This window comes from Salarias fasciatus, assembly GCF_902148845.1.
Source record: "Salarias fasciatus chromosome 7 unlocalized genomic scaffold, fSalaFa1.1 super_scaffold_4, whole genome shotgun sequence".
NCBI lineage: Eukaryota > Metazoa > Chordata > Actinopteri > Blenniiformes > Blenniidae > Salarias > Salarias fasciatus.
The window spans coordinates 10,058,108-10,082,698 of record NW_021941229.1 but is presented as its reverse complement, the minus strand read 5'-3'; the positions used below and the strand labels follow the sequence as shown (position 1 = coordinate 10,082,698).

The 24,591-nt window shown below is 40.6% G+C and overlaps 2 protein-coding genes across 3 annotated transcripts in view; one reads left to right on the top strand and one right to left on the bottom strand.

The window, feature by feature from the left end:
- Positions 1-5,870, bottom strand: part of musk (muscle, skeletal, receptor tyrosine kinase) — a 32,446-nt gene extending 26,576 nt beyond the window's left edge. Inside the window, exon 1 of the mRNA XM_030085603.1 lies at positions 5,801-5,870. Within this exon, the coding sequence (XP_029941463.1) occupies positions 5,801-5,870 (70 nt within the window). The remainder of the gene's footprint in view (positions 1-5,800) is intronic.
- A 2,972-nt stretch (positions 5,871-8,842) lies between these two features.
- rassf6 (Ras association domain family member 6) lies at positions 8,843-17,314 on the top strand. Of its 2 annotated transcripts, none has more exons than XM_030084594.1 (11): positions 8,843-8,944; positions 11,794-11,868; positions 11,973-12,051; positions 13,247-13,407; positions 13,894-13,988; positions 14,172-14,374; positions 14,464-14,565; positions 14,648-14,699; positions 14,785-14,903; positions 15,349-15,446; positions 16,706-17,314. In XM_030084594.1, exons 2-11 carry the CDS (start codon positions 11,810-11,812, stop codon positions 16,779-16,781), a joined length of 1,044 nt encoding a protein of 347 aa, XP_029940454.1. In that variant the 5' UTR covers positions 8,843-8,944; positions 11,794-11,809; the 3' UTR covers positions 16,782-17,314. The 2 variants fall into 2 exon arrangements, with proteins under 2 accessions (XP_029940454.1, XP_029940455.1); XM_030084595.1 differs by lacking the exon at positions 8,843-8,944 and adding an exon at positions 11,086-11,553.
- Positions 17,315-24,591: the final 7,277 nt, after the last annotated feature.

Genomic DNA, 24,591 nt, shown 5'->3' with positions numbered 1-24,591 from the left:
AACACCAGCTCCTCTACAACGCAGAGTAACGATTTGATCAATATTTACTTTACCTTTACAGTTAGTCATAGGAGCTGTTGGACGAACTGACGTGAGGGATTCTAAGTATGGTCAATATCAGCATTTTCTGTGCACTTGGTGAGTATGTAAGATTGTTTAAGGGGACCATTGATGGATGAAGACAGCGGTAGCACAGGAGTGAGGCTGCAGCTGTTTACATATGGATTCACATCAGAGACACGAGGGTTTCTTTAAACTTTGTGTGAACTAAAAAGAGGAGGAGGGAAAACAGAAAACAAAGTAGGGAATAAAGTGAGACAACAGAGGAACGAGAGGAGGGGATGAAACCCTGTTCCTGTTTTGTTTCCTATGAAAAATAGGATTTCACAACAGAAATGGCTTAAAAAGAAAGCAGCCTCATCAGCTTTGGTGACTACTGCTGCTGCTGAACGGCTGAGCCCCAGCATAAAGTTCTGACCTGGGTTTTAAACCTGGAAATATAACTTAAACCAAGGTCCCACGAGGTCAGAGTGAGCTGGAAATATCTCCTTTGAAGCCGGACTGATGTGTGCGCTCTTATTTTCGTCCAACTACTGTAAGGGTTGTTGTTTGCATTCACACACCACTGGCTTGTGGTTTCCAAAACGGTCTGAGCAGCAAGAAAAACCTGAGGGTTTGCCTGTCCCATAGCATGTGCAGCTCGAAGGCTGAGGGGGGGGGGGAAGACAATCGAGGGGACACAATTTTAACCTTCAGGCTGATATATGTTTGGAGAGTGTGTTTCTTTCTTCAGTTACTTTCGACTGCCAACAATATGTCCGGACAGATGGGTTACATGCGAAGTCTGAAGACCTGTGACTCATTGTTTAGAGCAAAGTTCTTGTTTCTGGAATCAAGGAAAAAAAAAGAGGTTGTTTGGACATGGATATGATATAACACTGTTAAAGAGGTCACATCGTGCTTGTTTTACTGCTTCACACAAAACCTTGATCCAACTCAAACAGTTTCACTATCACTCCCTTTGGCTTGTTTTTAGTTTTGTATGTGTGTGTGTGTGTGTGTGTGTGTGTGTGTGTGTGTGTGCGTGTGTGCGTGAGCGCGTCAACAATAACTGTCGCGCTATAAATGTCTGTTTCGAGAAAGTCCTCGGATGCCGTCAGCAGGAAGTGAACATATGAAGCTATTTTATCACCGTTCAGTGTGCTTTGCTGTTTACGTCTCCAGTTTTGCTCATTTTAAACCATATTTTGTGCCTCTTCGCATCAATTATGGAAAGCAAAAAAAGCCAGACATCCTCACAATGAAATAAGGGAATATTTCCTGTGAAGCCTTGAGCAAAAGAGCCACGTAAGACCAACTTAGTGTAATGATGGACGATGTGAATCTTCTGATAGAAAGCTAAAATGTGTCATTTAGTTTCAGAGGGGAAACTGCCGTGTTAGTGATTATATAATGCAGGGTTATTTAGGGACTGTGATGCTGAATCAAATGTTGAGTGTGTCTATCCTATAACACCGAGTTCAGAACCACGAGGTAGTGACGTTACCTGAAATAAAGACCTGTGATAATTTTTTTACAGAAATGCTTCATGACTTTGTAGATGAGAGAATTTTAACAGAAACAGGGATTTTTTTTTTTAACAGAAGAAATCAAGAAAAGATGGTAAAAAAAAAAACTAAGAAGAATAACAAAAGAGACTATAATAACATTTCTGCAAATAAAACTGGTGGGGGTGCAGCTGAGGAAATGCCTCCCAGCAGAAGTCGTCTGCTACATTCTGAGTTTATTTGTGCCCTTTGTTCTATGTGGTCCCTGAATTAAAATCCGTTTGGCACTCCCCGCAGTAAATCAGGCCTTCCTAAACACAACAAACCCATTTGATACAATAGTTACCAGGGTTGTTTTTAGTACGAGTCCATCAAGGGTGAGCCCCTAAAGTTAACACAAGTTAGTCATAAAGCGGGGGGCTGAGCATAAACAACAGGAACGAGTCAGCCGCGTTTACCACAGGTGAGTCAGTGGATTTACAAAAGGCTTACTTCACTGAACCGACTTCAAAAGGGCTCAAACCTTTTTATCCAAGCACTTCATATTCCTTCTGCAAGCCTTTCAGAGCTTCTCCTCACTTCATCATATTTGTCATTGTCCCAAAACACTTCCTGTAGCATCAGCCTAGATGCTTGTTTTTCAAGATGTTTAGCTCTCTTTAGCATCTCTATTTTGAGTCCCTGTGAACCTTTTCATTCCCGTTCTGAGCCTGGAACGTTTAACCTCTGGTTTACAGTTCATCCTCCAGCTTTTTTTCCATACCGAGAGTCAAATTGCAAACAGTATTCTCTCTCTACGCCCCACAAACAAACTCAGGCCTGCCGTGATGCTATCATGCCGAGCGGAGACAAGGTTTCTTCACTTCAGGCTTTCATTATGGTCAGAATGAGAACAAATGCAGAAATGGATTTGTTCTGGGGTTGGAGGAAGCAGCCGTCTGCTGAAGGCTGCTCTGTTGTTTATCGTGGATCACTTCACAAAAACATGCTGGGCATTACTGGACAAACTTTTAGCTCACAACACTGCCTTTAACAATACATTTGATCCTTCATTGTAAATTCATCCTAAAGAGCTACAAGCTGCATTGGGCTATTTCACCCATTTTGCATTAATAGTAAAAATACATTTTAATTGCTTGTCTGTACCCATTTTAAGTTTAACACGACCCACCTTGTCAAAGTTTGTGCACACAGGAAGAACACACGAAAGACAAACTTTTAGCATTAGTGGCCTCTGTCTTAACTTTGCACACTTGACCCACGCCTCGAAACGAAACCACCACAAAGAGACGACACAATAAAAATATACGGTATGCATATATCTCCTATAACAACAAGCTTTTGCAACACTTGAGCCTGTTAAATAGGCTCACAAAACCAGTGATCGCTATCTATGTAGATGGTTGTTTTTTTCTATCATAGTAAATGTTACAGCAACTTAAACTTCACTTTTACCATACTATTTCCAGTTAACTGGAAGCATGGACAAATAGGTGACTTTAAGACCGTTTTGATAACTCTCAAAATCACAGGTACAATGTATGATGTTTAATTATAATTCTGCTTTTTGCAGAACAAAATTTTGGTTGCACAGAGGTTGATATTAAAGTGACGTTCAGAATCATTCATCCATTGTTTGTATCTGTTTATCCAAACTGGGCTTGCAATGCAAAGGGAGAGTATGTGTCAGGATTCTGTTCAGGCAGGCAGCGGGCAGTCCCAGGCTCCCCTGGGTCCGTCTGATTGCTGATTGCATCCACCTGGGGACTGCCACTCTGTCTGCCTTTATTAACCTCTCTCTGCCACCTGTTCCTTGTGGGATCGTTATCTTCTCCAGGCACCTTTGCTGCTGCAGACGGATTCTCCTGCTCTGCCAAGTTCTGAAAGGGATTTTTTCGTCGGAACAAAACTGAGAAATCTTTGACGCCTCCACCAGGCAGCAGCCGTTTTTGATCACCCTTGTCTTCATTAAACTTGATCAAACGTTTACCCTGGTCTGACCTCTCTGCATCTGGGTCTAACGGCGTACAGATCATGACAGCATGTGATTCAACTGAGGGCAGAAAGCTCGATACCTTCTGGAAAACTCCTAAAGCAAACTTGAGTTTGATTTATAACGGTTCAAAAGTTACAATTTGTGTAATTTAATGTTCTTGATGTGATTTGCTGGGAGCTCAGAGGGATCTGTTCTTCTTCCGGTCAGAATGTTCTTTCCTTTACTGCATCACTCTCACACCGGGGAGAATAAAATCTCCCTCTCTCCTATTTAAAAACTTGGATTCAAGGACTGATATCAGTGAAAATGCATGATCAATGCTGCACTAGTTAGAGAAATGTATTTAAGTATTCAGAGGACTTTGCTGTTTCCACATTTATGTTACAGCAGTTGTGGGCAACATAAGGCCTGGGGGCCATATACGGCCTTTTAGCTCTGCTTGACTGGCCCTAAGGGGGTGACTGGGAAATCCTCAAATGAAAGTTACTGTATGGGACGCATGCAATACCATAAACGTATTGGTTTGAAATTGTCACATTTTTCATATAATTGGCCTTTATTATTAATGTTTAGAAGAGGGAGCAACTGTTACTTTACAGACGTCCTTTCAGAAATGTATGTAATGATCAGTTGCTGGTGGGTCAGTCCTTTTACAAGCCTGCCACTGCCTTCCACTTGACACTCATGGGTATCTATATAGGCAGCTCATTATATCAAATATTTCTGTGCATTTTCCAAACCACTGGCTCCCAACCTTTTTCTTTTCTGAACTGACACACCATTTTCAGAGGTTTGATGGTCTGGTGCTACTCCAGCTTACATGGAGTGATAATTGCGTTCACCAGCTCAAATTTTGACCATTGTGTTTATGAATAAATCTCTTCGTCCAATATTTTCTTTTGTCTGATTCTTTATTCTCTTCACTCTACAGCCCTTGTTACAAAGCGTTTTCATTAAATTCGTATTATATTCAGTGATAGAAATCGACTTTTTCATTAAAGAAATCTGACTTTCAAACTCCTCTTGTTCCTTTTGATCATGAATAGAAAAGTTAGATATTCTGCAAAAACATCTTCAAGCATTCCTGTTGGAAACGTTCCCTCCTTTGGTTTCTTAAGTTACTGCATCCTGGTGGGGCTGCACTTGTCTACTATTACTGAAGTTTGTTCAACAAGGGCTGAATGTCTCTTGTAATCTTAGTTATTTGCATCCTGCCCTGTAGAGGGCAATGAAAAAACTTTTATGTTAAGGCACAATGCAAATTATCTTTGTTTCCTGTTGTACTGATATATAAACTTACATGGATGGTAATCAAACCAACTTTGCATTGAAGATACTCCATTTATATCTGATCCTGAATATATTCTTTTTCATATCGCCAAACCATGCATAAAAACCAAAAAGATGGGCTCTACATGCATTTCAGCCTTGTGATTCCTCAGATATCATTCATAAGGAGAGACTGTCTGGAGCTCCCAACCCTACCCGTCCAACATCCAGCAGCTAACGTTGTTACAGTATCTCTCACACACCAGAAGCTCCAGCATCTGGACCACCTGCTTCTGCAGGCCCATAGCCTACGCAGCATGCATAGCTGCATGTGTGTGCTTGTTCAATATACACGTCTGTAGTTTGCTATGCAGGCCCATGCCTGGTGCCAGAATCCGATCTGATCCCCGTCTCACGTGTCCCGAAACCGAAGCCACATCTGAACCTGCCCGGTTCAACAGCAGGTCCCGGTCATGTTTGATCCCCAGTAGCTGTGTGGCAGAGTGGTCCAAATCATAATGAGACATGGCATATTAGAGAAATAAGATGCTTCCCAACCACCTTTCGCACCTTTGCTGCGGAGAGGATATACTGTCAGCGTAGGAAGGATATAGATTTAGTCAGATTTACACTGCGTTGGCCTATAAACACCTTCTCCTTTTCCCTGCAGGATGTGCGATTGGAAACAGGTGATTGCGGTATGTGGGAAATACTTAAGCTGTGTGCTCTTTTAGGAAGACACAATGTAAAATACACACTAAAATAGAAGGATGCTCCTCTGCTTTTCACTGATCTTTGACCTATGCATCCTTTCATAAGGTGAAACTTATTCTGTTGATCACATTCACAGTTTGAAAGCTATTAAGACACAATAGAATACTGTTCTTAAAAAACACAGTGAAGTTCGTACTGTTTTCCTAAGTCTAACTCCTGTTCGCTGCACAAGAAGCTTTTACACGGGCTCTTGTGTAAGAGAGCCTCGACTCACCTCTCTGTATGCCGTAACTCGAGGTGACCAAAACCAGCAGAAAGACGAGAACACGTCCCACGGTCTCCATCCTGACTCTCAACAAATCTGTTGGACTGGTCTCAGTGCAGGTTGAGGGTTAGATTCCCATGTCGGCGGGTTGAGGAGATGTTGTCAGTTCACGTGTGTCTTCGCTGTGTGCGTCTGCGTGTGCCGCAGCCAGCGACAGCCATGAGCTCTCAGCACGAAGCTACGCGGTCATACTGTGTCTGGGTGAGTGTGTGTGTGTGTGTGTGTGTTTTCACTCTGTGATGGACAGCGGCAGCTGCTTGCTGTCCTCATGTACAGTCACTCAGATTCTGTAGCCGTGCTCTCGGCTCCGATGGCTCCAGCGCTCGCTGTTTCTGATCAAAAACCCGAGACAACACTGATAATCCAGAGCTGGATTCAGAGCGTACCTCCTCCACCTTTGTTTTTATGCTGATTTACTAACGATGTGAGAACCAAAATAGCAAAAACTTTTTTATATTGAATAGAAATTTCCCTTTTCTTCAATTGGATGTTTATTCAAACTATTAGGTAAAACCTATATGAACTTATATCCAGAAAAAATAAAAACAAAAAAGGACCATCAGGATGCAGCACATAATGCTCATTCGATGACGATTCGTAGCCCCAGTGTAGATAAACATTAACAGTGCATGTTAAGGATGTAACACATCGCAAGTCTTTCTGCATTTTCACAAACCGGCATATTTCATCTCACTACTTAACATTTTGACAAACACACACCTCAAAATACACTCAGTCCAGAGGGCTGCCTTTGTTTCCACCTGTTGCCTGCCGGCCTGTATGTCCAGTTTTATTTTAGGAAAGGAATGGCATTTCTGCCGGTTTGCTGCTTATCCGTTCTGCCGTGGACGGCCTTCACCATTGTGCTCCATCAGAAGTGAAGCTTGGAGACTGTCGTCTGGATCTGGATTGATTAGGATTCAGTTTGACTATTCAAACATGAAAGGAAGCTTTGTGCTGGATTATGGTTTTGAATTATAGTCCAACAACAATGATGTCGCATGTGCCTGTTCTTACTTAGAGAATCAAGACGCTTTAAATACGTTCATATACTGCATGTGTCTCTGATAGCACTACAGCTCTATAGAGAAGCGAATTGTTCATGTAAACAGCAGTTTTTCTGCATTCAAAGGCCGAAATTCAACAATTTAAGTACTTAGCTTCCAACTTCCAGCCTGCTTTCTTTTCTGATGCACACTGTTTACACGAACTACTGTGTTTTCAGTGTTCCTGTCATTTTGTTGTAGATGTAGTACATCATTTTCAAAATGTTCCCATGAAAACACCAAACTTTTCTGAGACCAAAAAAAACAAAAACTAAGAGTTTTCACTTGAAACTGCATTGTGGAAATGAGGCCTGAGAGGTACCCTAAAATTCCCAAAACTGAATAAATACAGAGAAGGTGCATTCACACAGCTCAGAATTCAGAAGATTATCAGATGCGAAAGACCTATTTCCACATTGGGATAGTTCAAATGATTCAAGAAAACAATAGTTCAGCAAATGTAAATCTGCAGAAAATTGAAAAAATACGTTGTCATTACCCACATAAGGAAAAAAAACATGAAAGAAAGTCATTGTTATGGATAAATATTATACTGAACATGTGAAACTACTGGTGTTTTTAATGCCACCTATCATATATCACATATTGGGTGAGGTATAGGGACATTTCTCACTTCTCATTTACTCATTAGAATAATTTGCTAAAAGCAGCATTTATGGTTTAATTTATCCACTTTTTAGTGTTTTCTAATACAAGAATCCTTTCAGCCTTTCTTGACACTAGACTTCATGCATCTAACCAAAAAGGCTTTTAGGTGAACTGAATATGCTCAATTGTGACATAATTCTTTGGTTTCAGACTCATTCCTGTGACTCTCAATATGTCTCATTCCAGCAGCAACACAAGACTTTCCACTATTAGGTTCACTCCACTAGATGATGCTGTCGGCCAGACTATGGATCGGCTTCTTTTCTCCCCGGTTTTTTAGCTCAAACACAGCCAGCGTCTTTCAACCACACTCAAGGAAGTAGTAACAGACAAGTCCAGCACTCCTCTTCCAGGAAGCCGTGACTCAGTGAGTCAGGACTGCATGAGAGCTGACACTCTGACTCCATCTGCTGACAGGATCCACCAAGCAGCTCTGTCGTAGCGCTTCATAAATAATGATGGATTGGACGGGATGGTCAGTCAGTGGTTCCTGGACCAACAGAAGGTGGACGACAGAGATCACAATTAGCTCAGAGTTTGTCAGACTCAATACTGAGTATGCAGAGGCGCTTTCTGGAATTAGGAGTAAACCTGGGAAACTGACTGCTTTCAGTTTTCTGGCCTCTGAGCTTCAATATGTTGGTTAAAGTTGGTGCGTCTACCAACATTTGGAAAATCAAAGCAATCAAAAAGTAAAATGGTAATATGGCGGTGTTTCTAAAAGCTGATTGTTGTGCAAACATGATCAATATCAAAGAAATACTTTATACTTTATATAATCTAACAGACCATCTGAGTGCACCAATAATAATAATGTTATTCAAAATTAGGTAAAAAGAATTCTTTGTTTTGGAGACTGTCAGTGTTTATTGGCATCAATAAACTTTCAGTCGAGACGAGAGCTTTGACAACTTTCAATTTGGATCCATTAAGCTGGTAACCCTCAGTTATGTGTGGCCTCTCTCTCTCTCTCTCTCTCTCTCTCTCTCTCTCTCTCTCTCTCTCACACACACACACACACACACACACACACACACACACACACACACTAAAGAGGAGTCATATCTGGTGTCAGTCAGCCACTCCCTCGCAACTCTGTCTCAACGTGTTCTGTAATAACTAACCAGCTGCTGCTGCTGCCACGGTGAATGTGGTGTGTGTGTGTGTGTGTGTGTGTGTGTGTGTGTGTGTGTGAGCGTGCGTGTGTGTGTGTGCGTGCGTGCGTGTGCGTGTGCGTGTGTGTGTGCGTGCACTCCCCGGGTTCCCCTCCCACCATACAAACTGTACTCTGGACCTATGAACACAAACAAGGCACGCAGACGCACACACCAGACCTCACGCATGGAGCGCTTCAGTTATTAAAGGATTTGCTCTCCAGGTAGGAACTCATGTCATGTTCGTCATTTTCCTTTTATAAGCAGTAGATTTTATGTTCGACTGAACTGCCTTTTTGGAAACTAGAAATGTTTGACAGAATGGAAAGGATATTTATGACATTACTATTACTCCTCATTATTACACTAATGTATACAAGTCTTTATTTTATAATGAAACTTAATGATTGAATACTTTTAGTAAGCTGTTTTTTTTTGTTTACCACATTTGTGGACACTAAGTTCTCCCGACCAGAATGAATCAGAGCTGCACACTCATGTCATGTAGTCTCTGAATCATAACCTAAAGAAGCTCAGCGTTTAAAAACCAAGTGGTAATTGCTTTTATTCACAATGGAGAATCCCAAGAAACAAATGTCAACAAGCGATACAAAACGACAGAATCTGTTGCTTGTGAAAGAGAAAGTGCCACATAGAGACAGCAGAATGACAGAAAGGAGTGGAGAGTCGGTGGGGGTGGCTTGTAGGACGCCAGCAGAAAGGGGAGGAGCAGGGCGTGTCAGTGTACCTTGGCTTTTTTCCCTCTGGCCAACTTTTTCCTGATGACAGCTGGCAATGAAAGAAAAGAGAAGCGTGGACTTTGCTGCGCGACGTCAGAGCGGCTTCTGTTCACGCTCCAGACAGGATTACCAACACCTGACACGGGAAGAGGTGGAAATGTTTCAGAAACTCAGTGGGAAGTCGCCGTGAATCACGGTTCTATAAAATCTGTTCCGAAAGAAAAGGTCATGAAGCTACTTATTAAAGTGGCTGGAAATCCCATGAAATGCCATCAAAATTGTATGAGTTACTCAAAAGCAGAGCAAAACAAAAGCAGATGACATTTTAAACATGTCAGCTGGCTGATTCTGAACCTTTCACAACGTTTTGGAATTGTTTCTGAGTTTGTTTTAGAAAAAAGTGATATTGAGGATATGTGAGGTTATACTGTTTTTCCCGTATTTGTTACATTAATGAGTAATGTTAACTTTTATATGAAATAACAAAAAGCCTAAATGTAACTTTTTGGATGCAGTGAAGATTTATTTTTGTCATTTTAAATGCAGAATTTATGAGATCAACTGTGGTATCACGGTTCAAAAACAAAGGATTTTATTGTTGTATTAAGTGAAGCTCTTTCCTTATTTTTCATTCATTTTTACAATCCTTCACAAGCTACAGGTTTATCAATATCAGCAATATCATAATGAGCTTAGCATTCTTAGTTTTACAGCGAAAAGGAAGAAATGCAGACGTTACCAAATATGGTCAATAGACTAATAAAAGCTTCACTATTGAACATACACACACACACACACGCCCAGTCTTGTATTTCTATCCTTGTGGGGACCGTCCATTGACTCCCATTCATGTCTAGCCCCTAACCCTGACCCTTACCCTAACCCTAACCCACACCACAACAAAGCCTAACCCTAAAGAAATGTTTTTGCACTTTTACTTTTTTCAGTAACAACAACATGGTCAAGAAAACACTGTTTCTCCTACTTAGGACCGGAAAAAGGTCCCCACAAGGCACGTCGTTCCACGTTTTGCTATCCTTGTGGGGACATTTGGCCCCGACAAGGATAGAAATACAAGAACACACACACACACACACACACACACACACACACACACACACACACACACACACACACACACACACACACACACACACACACACACAGATCATGAGCTCTTGGGGAACTTAAAATCTTTTCAAGTCAAGACTTGAAAGACCCTTTTGATGCTCTGGCACAAGAGAAGTAAAAAGATGAGAAAAGTTTGTAGTTGAAGTTCTGGTACTTATTTAAACAAAAACGACACAACCATTATTTGTTTGTCCTGTTTTGTATTATATATAATTTGTGGCTCTTCTTCACCTAAAGCTCATCTCAAGTAATTCTGCCAACTCAGACACATCCCCATGTCGAACGGATCCGTGAATTCTGTCTGCATCACACACTGTGATTATGACGGACGCTCATCAGAAAGTTGTTCAAATTGGAAAACCGCTTCTTGTTAATACATGGAAATTAGAGACACAAAAGTGCAGATTTTAAACAATGCGTTTTGATGTTTCTGATGGGTTTTTCTGGATCTGGTCTGAAAACAGTAAAACATGCTTTTATGTGATTCACAATAATCATGACCAACCTGAATACTTGAGATTTTTCACTTGTTCACAACGAGCTTCAACAAGCTCAGTGAAACACATTAGACTGACTGTCAATCATAGAAACACCAGAAGACAAAAAAAAAAAAAAAAAAAAAAAGAAGCAAGAGAACCAATCAGCGTGGATATTTTAACCGAGCCTGTGACTGCAGTTCCTGGTCTGTGTCTTTCAGCAAATAAACAAACTCTCGGGTCTACACTGTCATCACTGGTTTCTGGGTGGAGCACTGTCATTAAATCTCTCAGAGACAAAAATTAGAAAGTGAAACAGTGCAGGCATGGCCAGATGGACAAAGAGAGGGAGCGAGGGAGAGATAAATATAACACAAAACCTTCAGAGAGAGCAAGAGAGAGACGCTGGAAAGATATATTTAAAGCACAGGAAGAAGAGAGAGACAGAGACAAAGAGGACAGCTTGGATTTGCAATGTTAAAGGAGGTAAGACTAATGATTTGGTTATTTTTGGGAGGCTTGGCACCATGTGAGTTGTATATTTGCATTTTCCATGTCGCACCTTGCTTCAGGTTGATAGAATTGGGTGTTTGTTGGAGAGCTACAGCATTAGTGGCATGCAGAACTGGACTGTTATGCAACCTTTAATCCAACATGGCTTTTACTCTTAGTGTGCATCCATACTTATTTGCTCAAGCAGTTTGTTTTTGGTTGATGTCTTTGCAGAAGTTTTCATGAGGAGATGAATGAAACAGATCTGCCTCTTGTGATCCAGGCAGGGGATGGGAGGGCTCTGTCCAGGTGAGTTTCTCTATGAGGACTGAAAACTCAACTCTGCTTAAAAAATATTACAGTATTTTCATTTCTTGCTTTCAAACACTTATTTTTTTAATGTTTGATTCCAGAGCCGAGTTTCTTTCACTGTTCAGCACTTACAACTGCTTTCTGAAAGACCAGACTCAACTACACCTCAGCTATACACAGGTATGGTTTCATGAATAAAGTAGCTCCAAATCCTACTGAAGCGACAGTATCTGGCTTTGTATCTTGTGCACTAATGCAGATGTCTCTGTGCCTGAAACCACATGAGGCTCTTTAACCCCTCTGTGGCTCCTTTGATCTTTTTTCATTATGTCTGTCTTTGCTTCACAGTAGACAAAATTTCAAAAGGACTCTCATCTCAGTGTTCAAGGTTACATACTCAGCTGTTGCATTTTTAACTACAGGGCACAGGTGGAAAGGTTACGACAATTGAAATGGTTGTCTAACTATTAAACTCAGCAAAAGAAAAAAGAACCTCAAGTAAAAATACTTTAAAAACTTGAAAAAAATTAAATGAATGTTCCATAATTACTAATTGCTATTCTAATAGAGAAGTTTTAAATCCATTTATAACAGAGAAAACACAAACATCTATGCTTGTTGAATATGTACTCGTAAGTTTGTGTTTTCTCTGATTTTGAAGGTGAAATTTGTTTTGTGGTTGTGGATTAATTGTATTTGGAGGAAATTGGGCAGAAATAGGGGTTTTGATTAGAAAGGTTTCAGACCCCTCTGCTGATGGTAATTCCTTGGTGCCCTCTAGTGGTTGGAGGAAAATGACAGGAGCCATGTAAAAATTCCAAAGATTCGAGGAGCACATGTTATGGAACAAAGAACTGGACTTTTACCAAGGAAACCAGGTTTAAAATGCTGACTGAAACTCCAGCTAACCAGATTTAATCGTGAAATTGCTTTGTTGATGTTCATAGACTGTATGCTAGTCCAAAAAAGACCAAAAAAGATAAAGGTGACTCAAGGGGGAAGATAAGATTTAGTGTGACCTCTTGTGGTTGTCGTGATTATGACAGAGACAATGTGAAGAGAAACCTGGAAAAATATGACATGAAGTGACGTTTTCTTTAGGTTTAAACCAAGACGGTTCTTCAATTCAAGCAAGGATTGATTTTAGATCATGTCAAGCAACACATTGATGAAGTTGTGTTATATTTGACCTAGCCTAGCCAACCTAACCAAAACTGAGGCACCAATGTTGACATGTCCATTGCTAAAATGAGACAACGACATACAGCTGAATTCCAGTTATGTTTGAGGATTAAAATGAATTTAGTCTCTTTAATGCTGCGTGACTGCAATTATACACCGTGCAGGTGTGTGTGGGGGTGTGTCTCTGTAACAGGAGGCAGATGGAGAGGTGGTGGTGGAGGGTTTCCTGAATATCTCCTGGGGAGTGCGGAGGCCCATCAGGCTGAAAATACAGGACGACAAACAGATCCTTCCTTTTGTTCCTCCGAACTCACCCGACCCCATCAGCCCAGTCGGTCTCATGGGAAACAGAAGGTTGGTTTTCATTATGTCTGAACAATCAAGGCTTCTCAGGGAAGTCAAATGGGCTTTTTTTCCCCCAGTAGAACTTGTTTTTTCTATCAGCACATAGATCTTTGATTTCCAAAAGAAAATGCAGCCCTGTTTATGTATTATTACATTATTAGCTTTAGTTATTCCATTTTCAAAGGATTTTTGACTGGTAGCTCAGTAACTTTTTGCCTGAAAGTCAAACAAATATGTTATTATTACAATATTAGCACGTTATTATATTATTGGCCATTATTATATTATTTGTTACTGAAATCTCTTTATCTGAATGGTTGAAATTTCCCATATGTCATCTTCATTGTGGTTGTTAGTGTTTTTATCGTCTTCATAACTCAGAAAAAGCAAATATAACATGCAAATGATTTATTTTTGTTTTACTAGATAGTAGCTGAGAATTTAGTCATAAAAATGCCAGATTTACTTTACGATGATGTGGCTGTGTTTGTTCAGGGGTATGTCACGATGGGGAGAATACATTGACCTCCACCAGATAGATGAGATGGTTGAGACGCCACAAGAAACTGCAGCCAACAAGCCTCTGCCAGGTTGATGTTAATTCCCCCATAATTTGCATATTTCACAATTCTACCATCTTCATTCAATATCTATTGCACTAACAGACAACATTGGTCAATCTGTCTTGAAATGTTTGTTTTATTTTGTTGTGTTGCACAAAGTAAAGCTGCATTTGAGACTTTCTGTGTGTGTCCTCCGTCTACAATCCAAAGCCCCGCCTGTGTATGAGACAGCCACCCTGCGCCCAGCGAGGAGTAAAAACCCCGAGCTGGAGGTGGAGTCCAACCTCTTTCGCTGCATGAGCGACGCCTCTTTGGTTCAGAGGAGGAGGAGAGGCAGAGAAAAGTCGGCAGCTCAACGGGAGGAAGAGAGGCAGCATCGCTTCTCCATCAACGGCCACTTCTATAACTACAAAGCAAGTTCCAGCAAACCAACACAAGTTTTCCAATACGCCTCACACAGTCCTCCCACTGCAGGTGATTTATCTCTCCTTCTCTTCTGCAGACCTCTATCTTCACACCGTCCTTCGGTACTCCGACCAAAGTTCGTACCTCCAGCAGAATGACCACAAACCAAGTCATCAAACAGCTGCTCCAGAAATTCAAGGTGAGCTGGATTAGAGCTCATCACTCCAAGGTCATTTATCAAAAACATGTTTCACTGGAGATATGTACTCTAACCCTCACAGATAGAGAACGATCCCCAGGAGTTTGCACTGTACTGTGTTCACCAGAGTGGAGGTAGGCAGAGGGTGACCTCTTTAACAGAGAGAATAAAAAGAAATTCTAAATGCTTCATAGCTGTGGTGTGTGGATGTGTTTCCAGAAAAGAGGAAGCTGAGCGACAGGGACCAACCGCTGTGGGAACGCATCCTTCAGGGACCATCAGATGACACCATGAAGATCTTTTTGATGGACAAGGATGAGGAGGAAGTCAGCAATGACGTGAGTGTCTCGAATGGGAGAGCATTCCAAAATCATGGCAGAATTTAGCATAAAAAAATGTGCAGCACCTTGGAGTGCAAAATCAATTAAGCTTGAATATTATATTAATTAAAAAGAATATTACACAAAATATGTTATGTGCATCTTAACAAGATTATAAGTGGACACAGAAAAACTTGTTTCTTTCATTCCATAATTATCAGAATCATCAAGAAAAAATGAAAAGAAATTATATATAATTATACAGATTTCCAGTTTCGACACTTCTGTTTATCATGCTATAGCAGGGAAAAGTAAAGCATGTAAAAGTGAGTGTAAATAAAGTGAACCATTCTTTTTATTCATATTATTTATCAATATGTCATAAAAGATAGTTTTACAGAACTTTACACTTCATATGTCTTTGCGCGTTCTGAATGTATCTCTGTTTATCGAACTATTTCAGGTCGCCCAGTATCTGAACTTGGAGCTTCCCATCCTGGAACAGGTTCTACTGAAACTGACAGAGGAGGAGAACACAGAGATACAACGGGTTATCAGCAAGTCAGTGCACAATCTTTTTCTTTCCAGATACCAGTCATGTAATTGCATTTTTATTTCTGGAAGAGAAGTAGTTAATGCAGTCTGACGAGGAAATGATCATGTTTCTGTACGGAGATTACACAGTGACAGAGCGCATGCTGACTTGAGAAACATCACATGATAGGTCAATATAGCTGAGCTGATATTCAATAAAACACTGTAGGTGCGAGTTCTTATGTTGTTTATATGTTGAAAGCAATAGAAATTAAATAAATATGTTTTATATTTTTTCAAACAATCATGTTGTCAACACATTTTTTTATACAAATGAAAAAAAAATTTTTTTGTTTGATTTTAATTATATTTCTTTTACACTTTTTTATGTCAGTGTACTGTACATTACATGGATCAGTGTTTTGGTGTTGAGTGAAAGTAAGCAGTTGTTAGCTTAATGTCTCTCATCCAATCAGATCATTCTCGCAGGATAACTTCAGGATAAATCTCATCAAAGGAAAGCAATAACTTGGTACTGCACTTAAAGGGCAACTTCATTTTTTTTGACATCTGGACCTTATTTCTAGGTGTGTGCATGCTCGTATACTCACTCAGACAAACGTGCGACGAACGCCCCTCAACCAATCACGGTTAGAGCCTCAGGGGCTCTTCTGATTGGTCAAAGATACCTGGAGCGGTCGAGATTCCTTTTCAGCTCAGAACAGAGACAGATGGAAATGCTGCGCCCTCGCGGCAGTGCAATTATGCTACACTCCTAAAGGATTATCAATGGATACTCGAACATTTAATCCAAAGAAAACACAGAAAAATAGCATTGACTAGCAAAATCTTGCCTACAGCAGCTTTAATCGGTTGGATCTAAATAGCTTCTGAAGGACTCCGTGCTGCACAATGTTTGTCTGAGTGAGTATACGAGCATGCACACACCTAGAAATAAGGTCCAGATGTCAAAAAACCGAAGTTGCCCTTTAAAGTTTTCAGGTATCTGTAGTTTATTTGACAGTTTTTCAACAATATAATAAACCAATATTCACACTTTTTTTGAACCTATTTTACATTATCAAGGGAGTAAAATAAAATACCCTGCAATATTTCTTTAGGCATCCATTTGTATATTGAAATACTTGACTCTTTCAAAGCGATTTAAAACAAAACGGTGTAGTGACACTTTTCGTCCACAAGATAGCGCCAAAGATTTCAGACACCTCAGTTTGATTTGTTGCTTCCTCATTGTGACTTCACATGGTTGTTTCCTGTGTGTTCAGGTACCAGCACCAGCAAAAAGTCTTGACCAGGATAATGAACCATAAGACCCCCCCTCACATCGAGACCAGCGTCTGAAGAAAGTTCAGTAAACAAGATTCAGCACATATCTAATATTTAACACACAATCATCTCTCAAGAACTCTGTAGCTTCATTAATTCTACCTTCTAAACATGACTTTGGAGTGTGACAAGAGAGAAACGATTCAGTTACTTCAGAATTCAGCATCCATCCGTCTTTTACCTGCATTATAGAACTCATCAATCCAGCTGATGTGAACCTGAACATTATGGACACATGGAATCTAACAAAAGATCTTCTTCTTATTCTACTTGAAAAGTCTTACCAACTTGTTTCCTCTGTATTAATTTTTACTTCTATTTTTGTTTTGCTTTTTACAATTGTGAGACTATTTGATGAATTTCCATCTTTCTGAATAAATGCTGAGTCCAGTTTCAAAAGAAGTTTCTTTTCTCTTTCCAGAGTGAGACTGAGAGGAAGAAAGCAGGAAAAAGACAAAGATAAATAATAAAAAACAAAAAACAAAAAAAACACAATCTAATTTAGTGAGAATCCACTCCAGATCCGAATAAAGGACTCTGTTCAGGACCTTTAAGTTCCACTCCTATCCCGTTTTGTACAGCGGTGTTAAAACATTCTCAGGAATTTTTTAAATTTGTGATGATGAAGTTGTTTTTCAAAATCACTAACCCTGTGCCATCTTTCAGGCCTCTGTATCTGCAGAGCTCCGGAGTAGAGCTGTGACGTTCACTGAACGAGTCGTTTGAACGGCTCTTTTACGTGAATGATGGGAGCCGGTTCATAGCTGTCTGAGAGCTGTTCATATGTGCAAATTATCCACACTTCCTTCGAAGTGACCGAATTTCAGTTTTCCACAGCATGCTCCAGTCACCTGAACGCAGCAGCTAACTCGCTGGGTAGAAGTGTCTAGAAACCGGAGTGGAGCCGGTGTTTTGGAATAATTGGTTTCCCTGGCAATTGGTGACTGGGTTTCTTTCACGCCCCTTGCTGCTGGTAGATGTTAAAAAACCAGACAAGAAGCCATGTCAGACTTTCTATGAGTCTGATTTAAAAATTGACTGCTACTATTGATGGCTTTATCAGAGGTTTTAGCAATGGAACACACAAACACACACACACACACACACACACACACACACACACACACATGCTCAGTCAAAGGACACATAGCAGCATTTTGAAGCTCTTCTCAGAGGATGATATTCAAGGGAAATCACAATGTAATGTGTGTCAGAAAAGCATCTCTTCAATCCAGGTCATCAAATAAATTAAAGCACCAGATGAAAACTCACAACCGACAGTAACAATTTCCAGATGTCACAAAATTGTGAATTGCCTCCACGCTAATGAGGCTGATGTGTCCAATAGAGTCACGTGACATTCGTCAAGCAGTCAGTCTTTTGGGAAACTGTTTTAGATTGCTTTAGTAAATGGCTGAAGTGAACTTTCCAGACCACCTAGATTGTCTCTCTGGGGACAGAACTATGGTACCTTATTTAAAAAAAAAAAAAAAAAAAAAAAAAAAAAATATATATATATATATATATATATATATATATATATATATATATATATATATATATATATATATATATATATATATATATATCTTTAGAATATTAAAGACTGGCCTAATAACCTGCACAAGGACAATTCTGAAGTGTTGGAGAGATCCCCAAATCCCCAGGCTGAATATGTGGAAGATGGAAGCAGTAGCATGTGAGAAGATGTTGGAGAGATTGAACAATCAAACTGATGTTATCAATGAACAATGGGATAGTTTTGGCAGATTTACATTAGAGACAGAAAGCTAGAATGTATAAAGACAATACTGATTTGACAAAAATATGCTGAATCAATGCCTGTGCTGTACCCGGGCTGTACCTTTATACAGAACAGTGGCGGATGCTGGTCTTCCAAGGAGGGGAAGCTCATTTTCAGCATACATTGTAATGTGTCTGTTTATTTGTATGTACATTCTATGAGCTATCATGCCTTTTGTATGCCCCGTCAAAGTTAGACAGATCCCCATAGCCCACTTTTGATCAGACAACACATCCCTGAGATGATTTCATCAAGAGGCATGGCCAGCAGGACCTTTTATTGGTGACAGCACTTCCAGTCAGCCAGCTCACCTTGTCATACCAGGTCAGCTGAAAAGATCTGTTACTTTTCCCCACCTTTGCACCAGCTCAATCTTAGACAGAACTCTGATATCAGGGGGATTCGCCAAGCGGGCATGGAGCATAAGGACTCGTGTCATGTGGACGACATGTTATTTCGGACCCTCTCTCAAGCATTCCTAAATGACTGACCTTACTTGATGACTTTGGAAAGTTATCTGGCTATAAGATTAATCTTCAAAAAAGTGAGCTGATGCCCAGTAATTCTGATGAGTCTTGGGTTATCCCCATTCAAAATTAGTCCTAAAAATTTCAGACATTTAGGCATATGGGTAACCCACAGTCATGAAGATTGATATAAGGCAAACTATCAACCTCTACTGTCGGGTCTCAAACAAGACTTAGATTGCTGGGATGCCTTACACCTGTCTCTAGGGGGCAGAATTAATACAATTAAAATGACTGTACTTCCTAAATTTATTTACCTGTTCCAATGTCTCCCCATCTTTTTAACCAAGTCTTTTATTTCCCAATCTCAACAGCCAGATATCAACCTTTACATGGAACAATAAGCATCCTAGAATAAGCACAAACATATTGCAGCTGCCCTGCGAAATGGGGGGGGGGGGGGGGGGGGGGGGGGGGGGCATGTCACTCCCAAATGTTTTATATTATTATTGAGCAGCAAACATAAGAACCTTGCTATAATGCGACAACATAGCGTTAGGCCTAGTTGGCTGATACTTGAGAGGGCCACACTTGACTCCACTTCTCCTGTTACCCTGCTATGTTGTAAACTACCTTTTGAGCAGGATGTTTCAACTTTCACATCTAACCCAGTGATCAATACAGTAAAAATTTGGAACCAATTTAGACGGTCGTTCAATCTGACGGGACTGTCACTTGCTGCACCTGTGACAAAAAAAATCACATGCTTAATCCATCAATAATGGATGAAGCCTTTGGTACCTGGCAGAAGCGTTGGATACAGTCATTTTGTGATCTTTATGTAGAGAATACATTTGCCACCTTTGAACGGTTATCACAGAAATACAGTATTCATAAATGGTCGAAGACATGGCAGCTGCCAGTGTAACTGTGTAACTGCTGTACTTTTTGAGTGCTGAGCATATGCATGCCTGTGAATTCGTGATGTACAGTATGGAGTGAAAGAATAATGCAATGTAAAGTGTCTTTGAGTGTCCAGAAGAGCGCTGTATAAAACCAATGCATTATTATTATTATTATTATTATTATTATTATTATTATTATTATTATTATTATTATTATTATTATGTGTGATCTATTAGTAAGGATTATATGGATGCCTTTTTTTTTCTATTCTGAAGTGTAACTGACTGTCTGGAGTTCTGGGGTTGGGGTGGGAGGGGTTCAGTTTGTGTGTGATTTTTGTCTTGTTGGTATTTGTTTTTTTGTAAAATAAGATTTAAAAAACAATAAAAAGACTTTCTTCGAGAAAAAGGATATTCAAGGAAGTAAAACAATAAGTGGCAGCAAATAAATCAAGTCAGTGGTTCATTAAATTGTCTTAAACAATAGTTGAATTCAAAGACTTTATTCTTTTTTTTGTTTGTTTTTTACATGTATTCACTGATAATGATTGGTAGAGTCAGGAAGAGTCAAATTGATTAAAAAAAGAATAAAAGACCAAGATAACATGACTTCAAAACCACAACACCCCCAAAAATTATGCTTTCATATGTCTTTTCTAACGTCTTTCAGATTTTAATGACTTTATTGTTTTCTGTTTCCCAAATCATATATCCGTCATGTGCACCACAGTAAATCATTTATGAAACATGAAGAAGATAATTAAATCAATGTTGCTGTAAAAACATTAAACGTATTTTTGAAGAATTTAAGCCTTCTCAGGCAGTTGACTGCATTTGTAATGCTCATCCTTGTATTCGTAGGTGTCGATGTCGAAATCCACTGTGAATTTACACTTCAAATGCTGTGAAAAGGGAGAAAAAAAACAAAAAAACAGTGAAATCTCATGAAGGACAAAATATATTTTCAGTTAAGGTTTATAAGAAATTATATTGAGTATCTTTCTTTTCTTTTGTCTGTATGTCCTTTGTAATGATGGTTTGACAATATGATAAAAATTTTGATATATGTGTGTGTGTGTGTGTGTGTGTGTGTGTGTGTGTGTGTGTGTGTGTGTGCATAAGGTTTTTTAATTATGCAAATAAACAACTCCATCTGAAAGAGTACATACATTTGATAAAGTGAATAAATAGATTTCACATAGAAGATTAAATCAAGCCGGGAAAACAAAACAAAGTCAGCACAGACAGTCGGCGTTCTCTGCATTTGGTTAAGTGTTTTGTATTTTCCCAAAAACTTCAAAATATGACTTCGGCCATTATTTTGATAAGTTGATGACATTTGATTCATGACATCAATATTAATGGTATGACAGGAATGGCACTGTTATGGAGGTGGATATAAACCACCAACAGCTTATCCATGTAAGGCTAAAAGTTGAAATGAGGAAACGATTTACCGTTTTCTTGAGGCTGCAGCTGTTCACGTCACGGTTGTCCGATTTCAGACAATCGGTTTCAGCCAAGACGGCATCAAACTGAAACTGGAGCGTATAGCTGAACTGAAGACAAGACAAGATTCAGCAGTTACAAGCGACGCTGTACTGACATGTACCGACAGGGTTCCTTTTGTTTGCGAGAAGAAACTCGTACCTCAACCGTTGCATTTTCCAGTGACACCAGTTTGAAAATGTTGTCCTTCCTGGATTGTGAGTTATATCTTCTCATTGCTAAAGTAGCGACTTGTTTGACTACTCTTGGTTTGGGACCATTTTCAAACCAGTCTATGGAGTATTCCTCTGTCAATGAGGAAATAAGCCAAGCAGTGAAAGATGTACAGGGTGAATTTTGCATGTCTTAAAGAATGATGTCGCCGCTGGTGGAAAATCAACAATTCATTGACTTGCATGTGTAATCCACTCTAAAGAGCATGGGAGAAATTAATGGTTCTGATAGTACGCAGACTCAACCAAGCAAATTTCATGCTTCACTTCAGGGCACTAGCCAACAGTCAGGCTGGAAGACCACGACCGGGATCGAGCTGCTCTCTGCCAAATTGAGCACCGATCAGGCAGCAATAGCTCCAACATTAATATGTGTGTCAGAGGCACCACAGGAACTCCTGATGATTTTGCTTTGTGTCTTTTTGCGATGTTCTATGTGGAATGAGATTAAATAGTCAAACAGCAGAGACAGAAATAAAAGTATAAAAATAAACATCGAGGTCTTTTCCTCAATATTTCAGTACTTACCAGAAGTGGTGGCTTCTGCCACAGGCTGATCTCCCATAAACATATGCACAACTGACAGGCATATCAGCAATGACACCGGGAGAAACATTTTCATTTCGTTAACCACTGTTAAACTTCTCAGAAGCTGCTTTCTTGATGAGAGATCGTCTGAAGTCAGCTGGAGGGCCCACAAGAAGGGAGAGATATTTAAGGTAGTTTAATAAAAAAAAAGAAAAAAAGAACAGAAATCAACAGACACAAGTTTAAGGAAGCGAGAATAAAGAAAATGAATTTACCTTACTGTTGCTCGAAGTGCAGATTCTGCTCCAGTGAATGCTGATGTGAGTTGCGCTGAGGCAAACTGTTCCCTTTTTATGTTCTGATATATTCAACAAGAGGACCACACCCATCCACAGCCAGCCACTGACATTTAGCATCACGGGTTGTCATGTTTGTGCCAGTTTGTCAGTGGGTGTTGGTGGCATGTGACATGTGTTGGCGTAGCAGTGTGTCACTTTCATCCTGGGGCCTGTTGCACAAAACTAAGACAAGAGATTAAGGTAGGATATCTTGGAGCCAGTGGTTAAAAAAAAATTAATCTGGATCAAAATTATCTGGATTTAGAAATCCCATTTTTGCTATCAAGGATTGAGTAATTCGCCTTACTTTATTGCCGGTTGTTCAAAGCAACATTTGATTGGATCACCCTGATCCAGATACACAGTTTTCAAGATTACCAAATGTGGATTACCAATGCAAGCAGCAATGTAAAAAAACTCCAGGTAGCAGAGCCAACATGGGCTCACTTTAAGAGTTTGTATTTTGAGACAAATACAAATTCAACATAATCATCTTCCAGTGTTTATATTTTCTTTAATTATCACACAACTGAGTCACAACAAATAAATGATTAAATACATTGTGGATATTTTGAAAAATAAATGAAAAAGAGCAGTCGCGGAGAATGTTCAGGGTTCATCAGCATTTTCAAGCTCTGCTTTTAGGGGGCAGATGTGACGTTCTCCCTGGTTTGCTGCAGTTTGCGCTGCTTGATTTGTTCCTCTACCGGAGGATCTGTGCTTCTGTTCTTTCAGTTTCTCCTTTAAGGAGTAAATGGACTACACTTCTATAGTGCTTTTCCTCTGCATTGACAGAACCCAAAGCGCTTTACAGGCGCTTACACTGCATTATCGCATATACCCATTCACACTCACACCATGCAAGGCACTCAGTCCATCCACTGGGGGCAAATTAAGGTTCAGTGTCTTGCTCAAGGACACTTCGACATGCAGACAGGGGAAGACAGGAATCGAACTAACAACATCTCGATTGCAAGACAACTCTTCCCACTGATCCACAGGTGCCCCATTTCATAGGCATCATTAGTTCTTGTTCAAGGACACTTCAGGTCTCTCCTCTGAGCTCCTGTGACTGGTGGTTCTGCCAGAAAGGATCCTGATTGTTCTTGAATAACAACATAAATGTTTCCTCCACATTCAGAGGAATTGGATATAAATTGTTCTTTTTCAAGCCAGGAAATTGATGTTTTATTAAGGGGATTCAAAAGAACATTTTGTACCCAACCAGGCTTTGAGGAGCTGCTATTTCGTGTTGGTTAGTGGTTTGTCTGGGACAGCGCTCGGGCCTCTGAGCACTAAGAGAGGTGAAATTCACAGCTCGGATGGGAACATTGCGAAGTTTTTCTCTCCAGCAGAGAGGCACTTTGAGTTGGCCTCGGCTGTCATGGCGCCCAGGCGTCTGACTTCCAGGGGACGAGTTGGGGCCCAGTTGGAAAATTTGCCCTCAGCTGCTCCACGGAGGCTTCGGAGGTCCCAAAGCCGGCGGAGACGCACTGTTCACGCTGGGCTGCTGGATGTCTCTCCTCGCCGGGAGCATGCATATCTCCGCTCCCCGGCGGATACACGCTCCGGGCCGGCCGCGGGGCGCGCGGGGACCCGCCACGCCCTGCGGCCGGAGCCCTGGCCGCAGCGGGAGAATCCAGATCTCCGCTGCCCGGCGGATGCGATACGCATCTTCCCGATGAGGAGAGACTTTGGGACCTCCGAAGCCTCCGTGGAGCAGCTGAGGGCTGTTTTCCAACTCGGCCCCTGGAAGTCAGACGCCCGGGCGCCGTGACAGCTGAGGCCGATTCAAAGTGCCTCTCTGCTGGGGAGAAGATCTCAGCAACATTCCCATCCAAGCTAATTGTGGTTCAGTTAGCGAAAACTGTCAGCTTGTCAGCTGACCCACCTGAAGACGGTAGACGAGCTGACTTTATGATAACACTGGCAATGGATGAAAAAATATGGCCAAAATGAGCGATTTTGCAGAGATTATGCCCCGCGCTGAAGCTCCCTTGCCGTGACCCCCGCTAAATCTGTTGGATCTAAATAACTTCTGAAGGACTCCGAGCTGCACGAT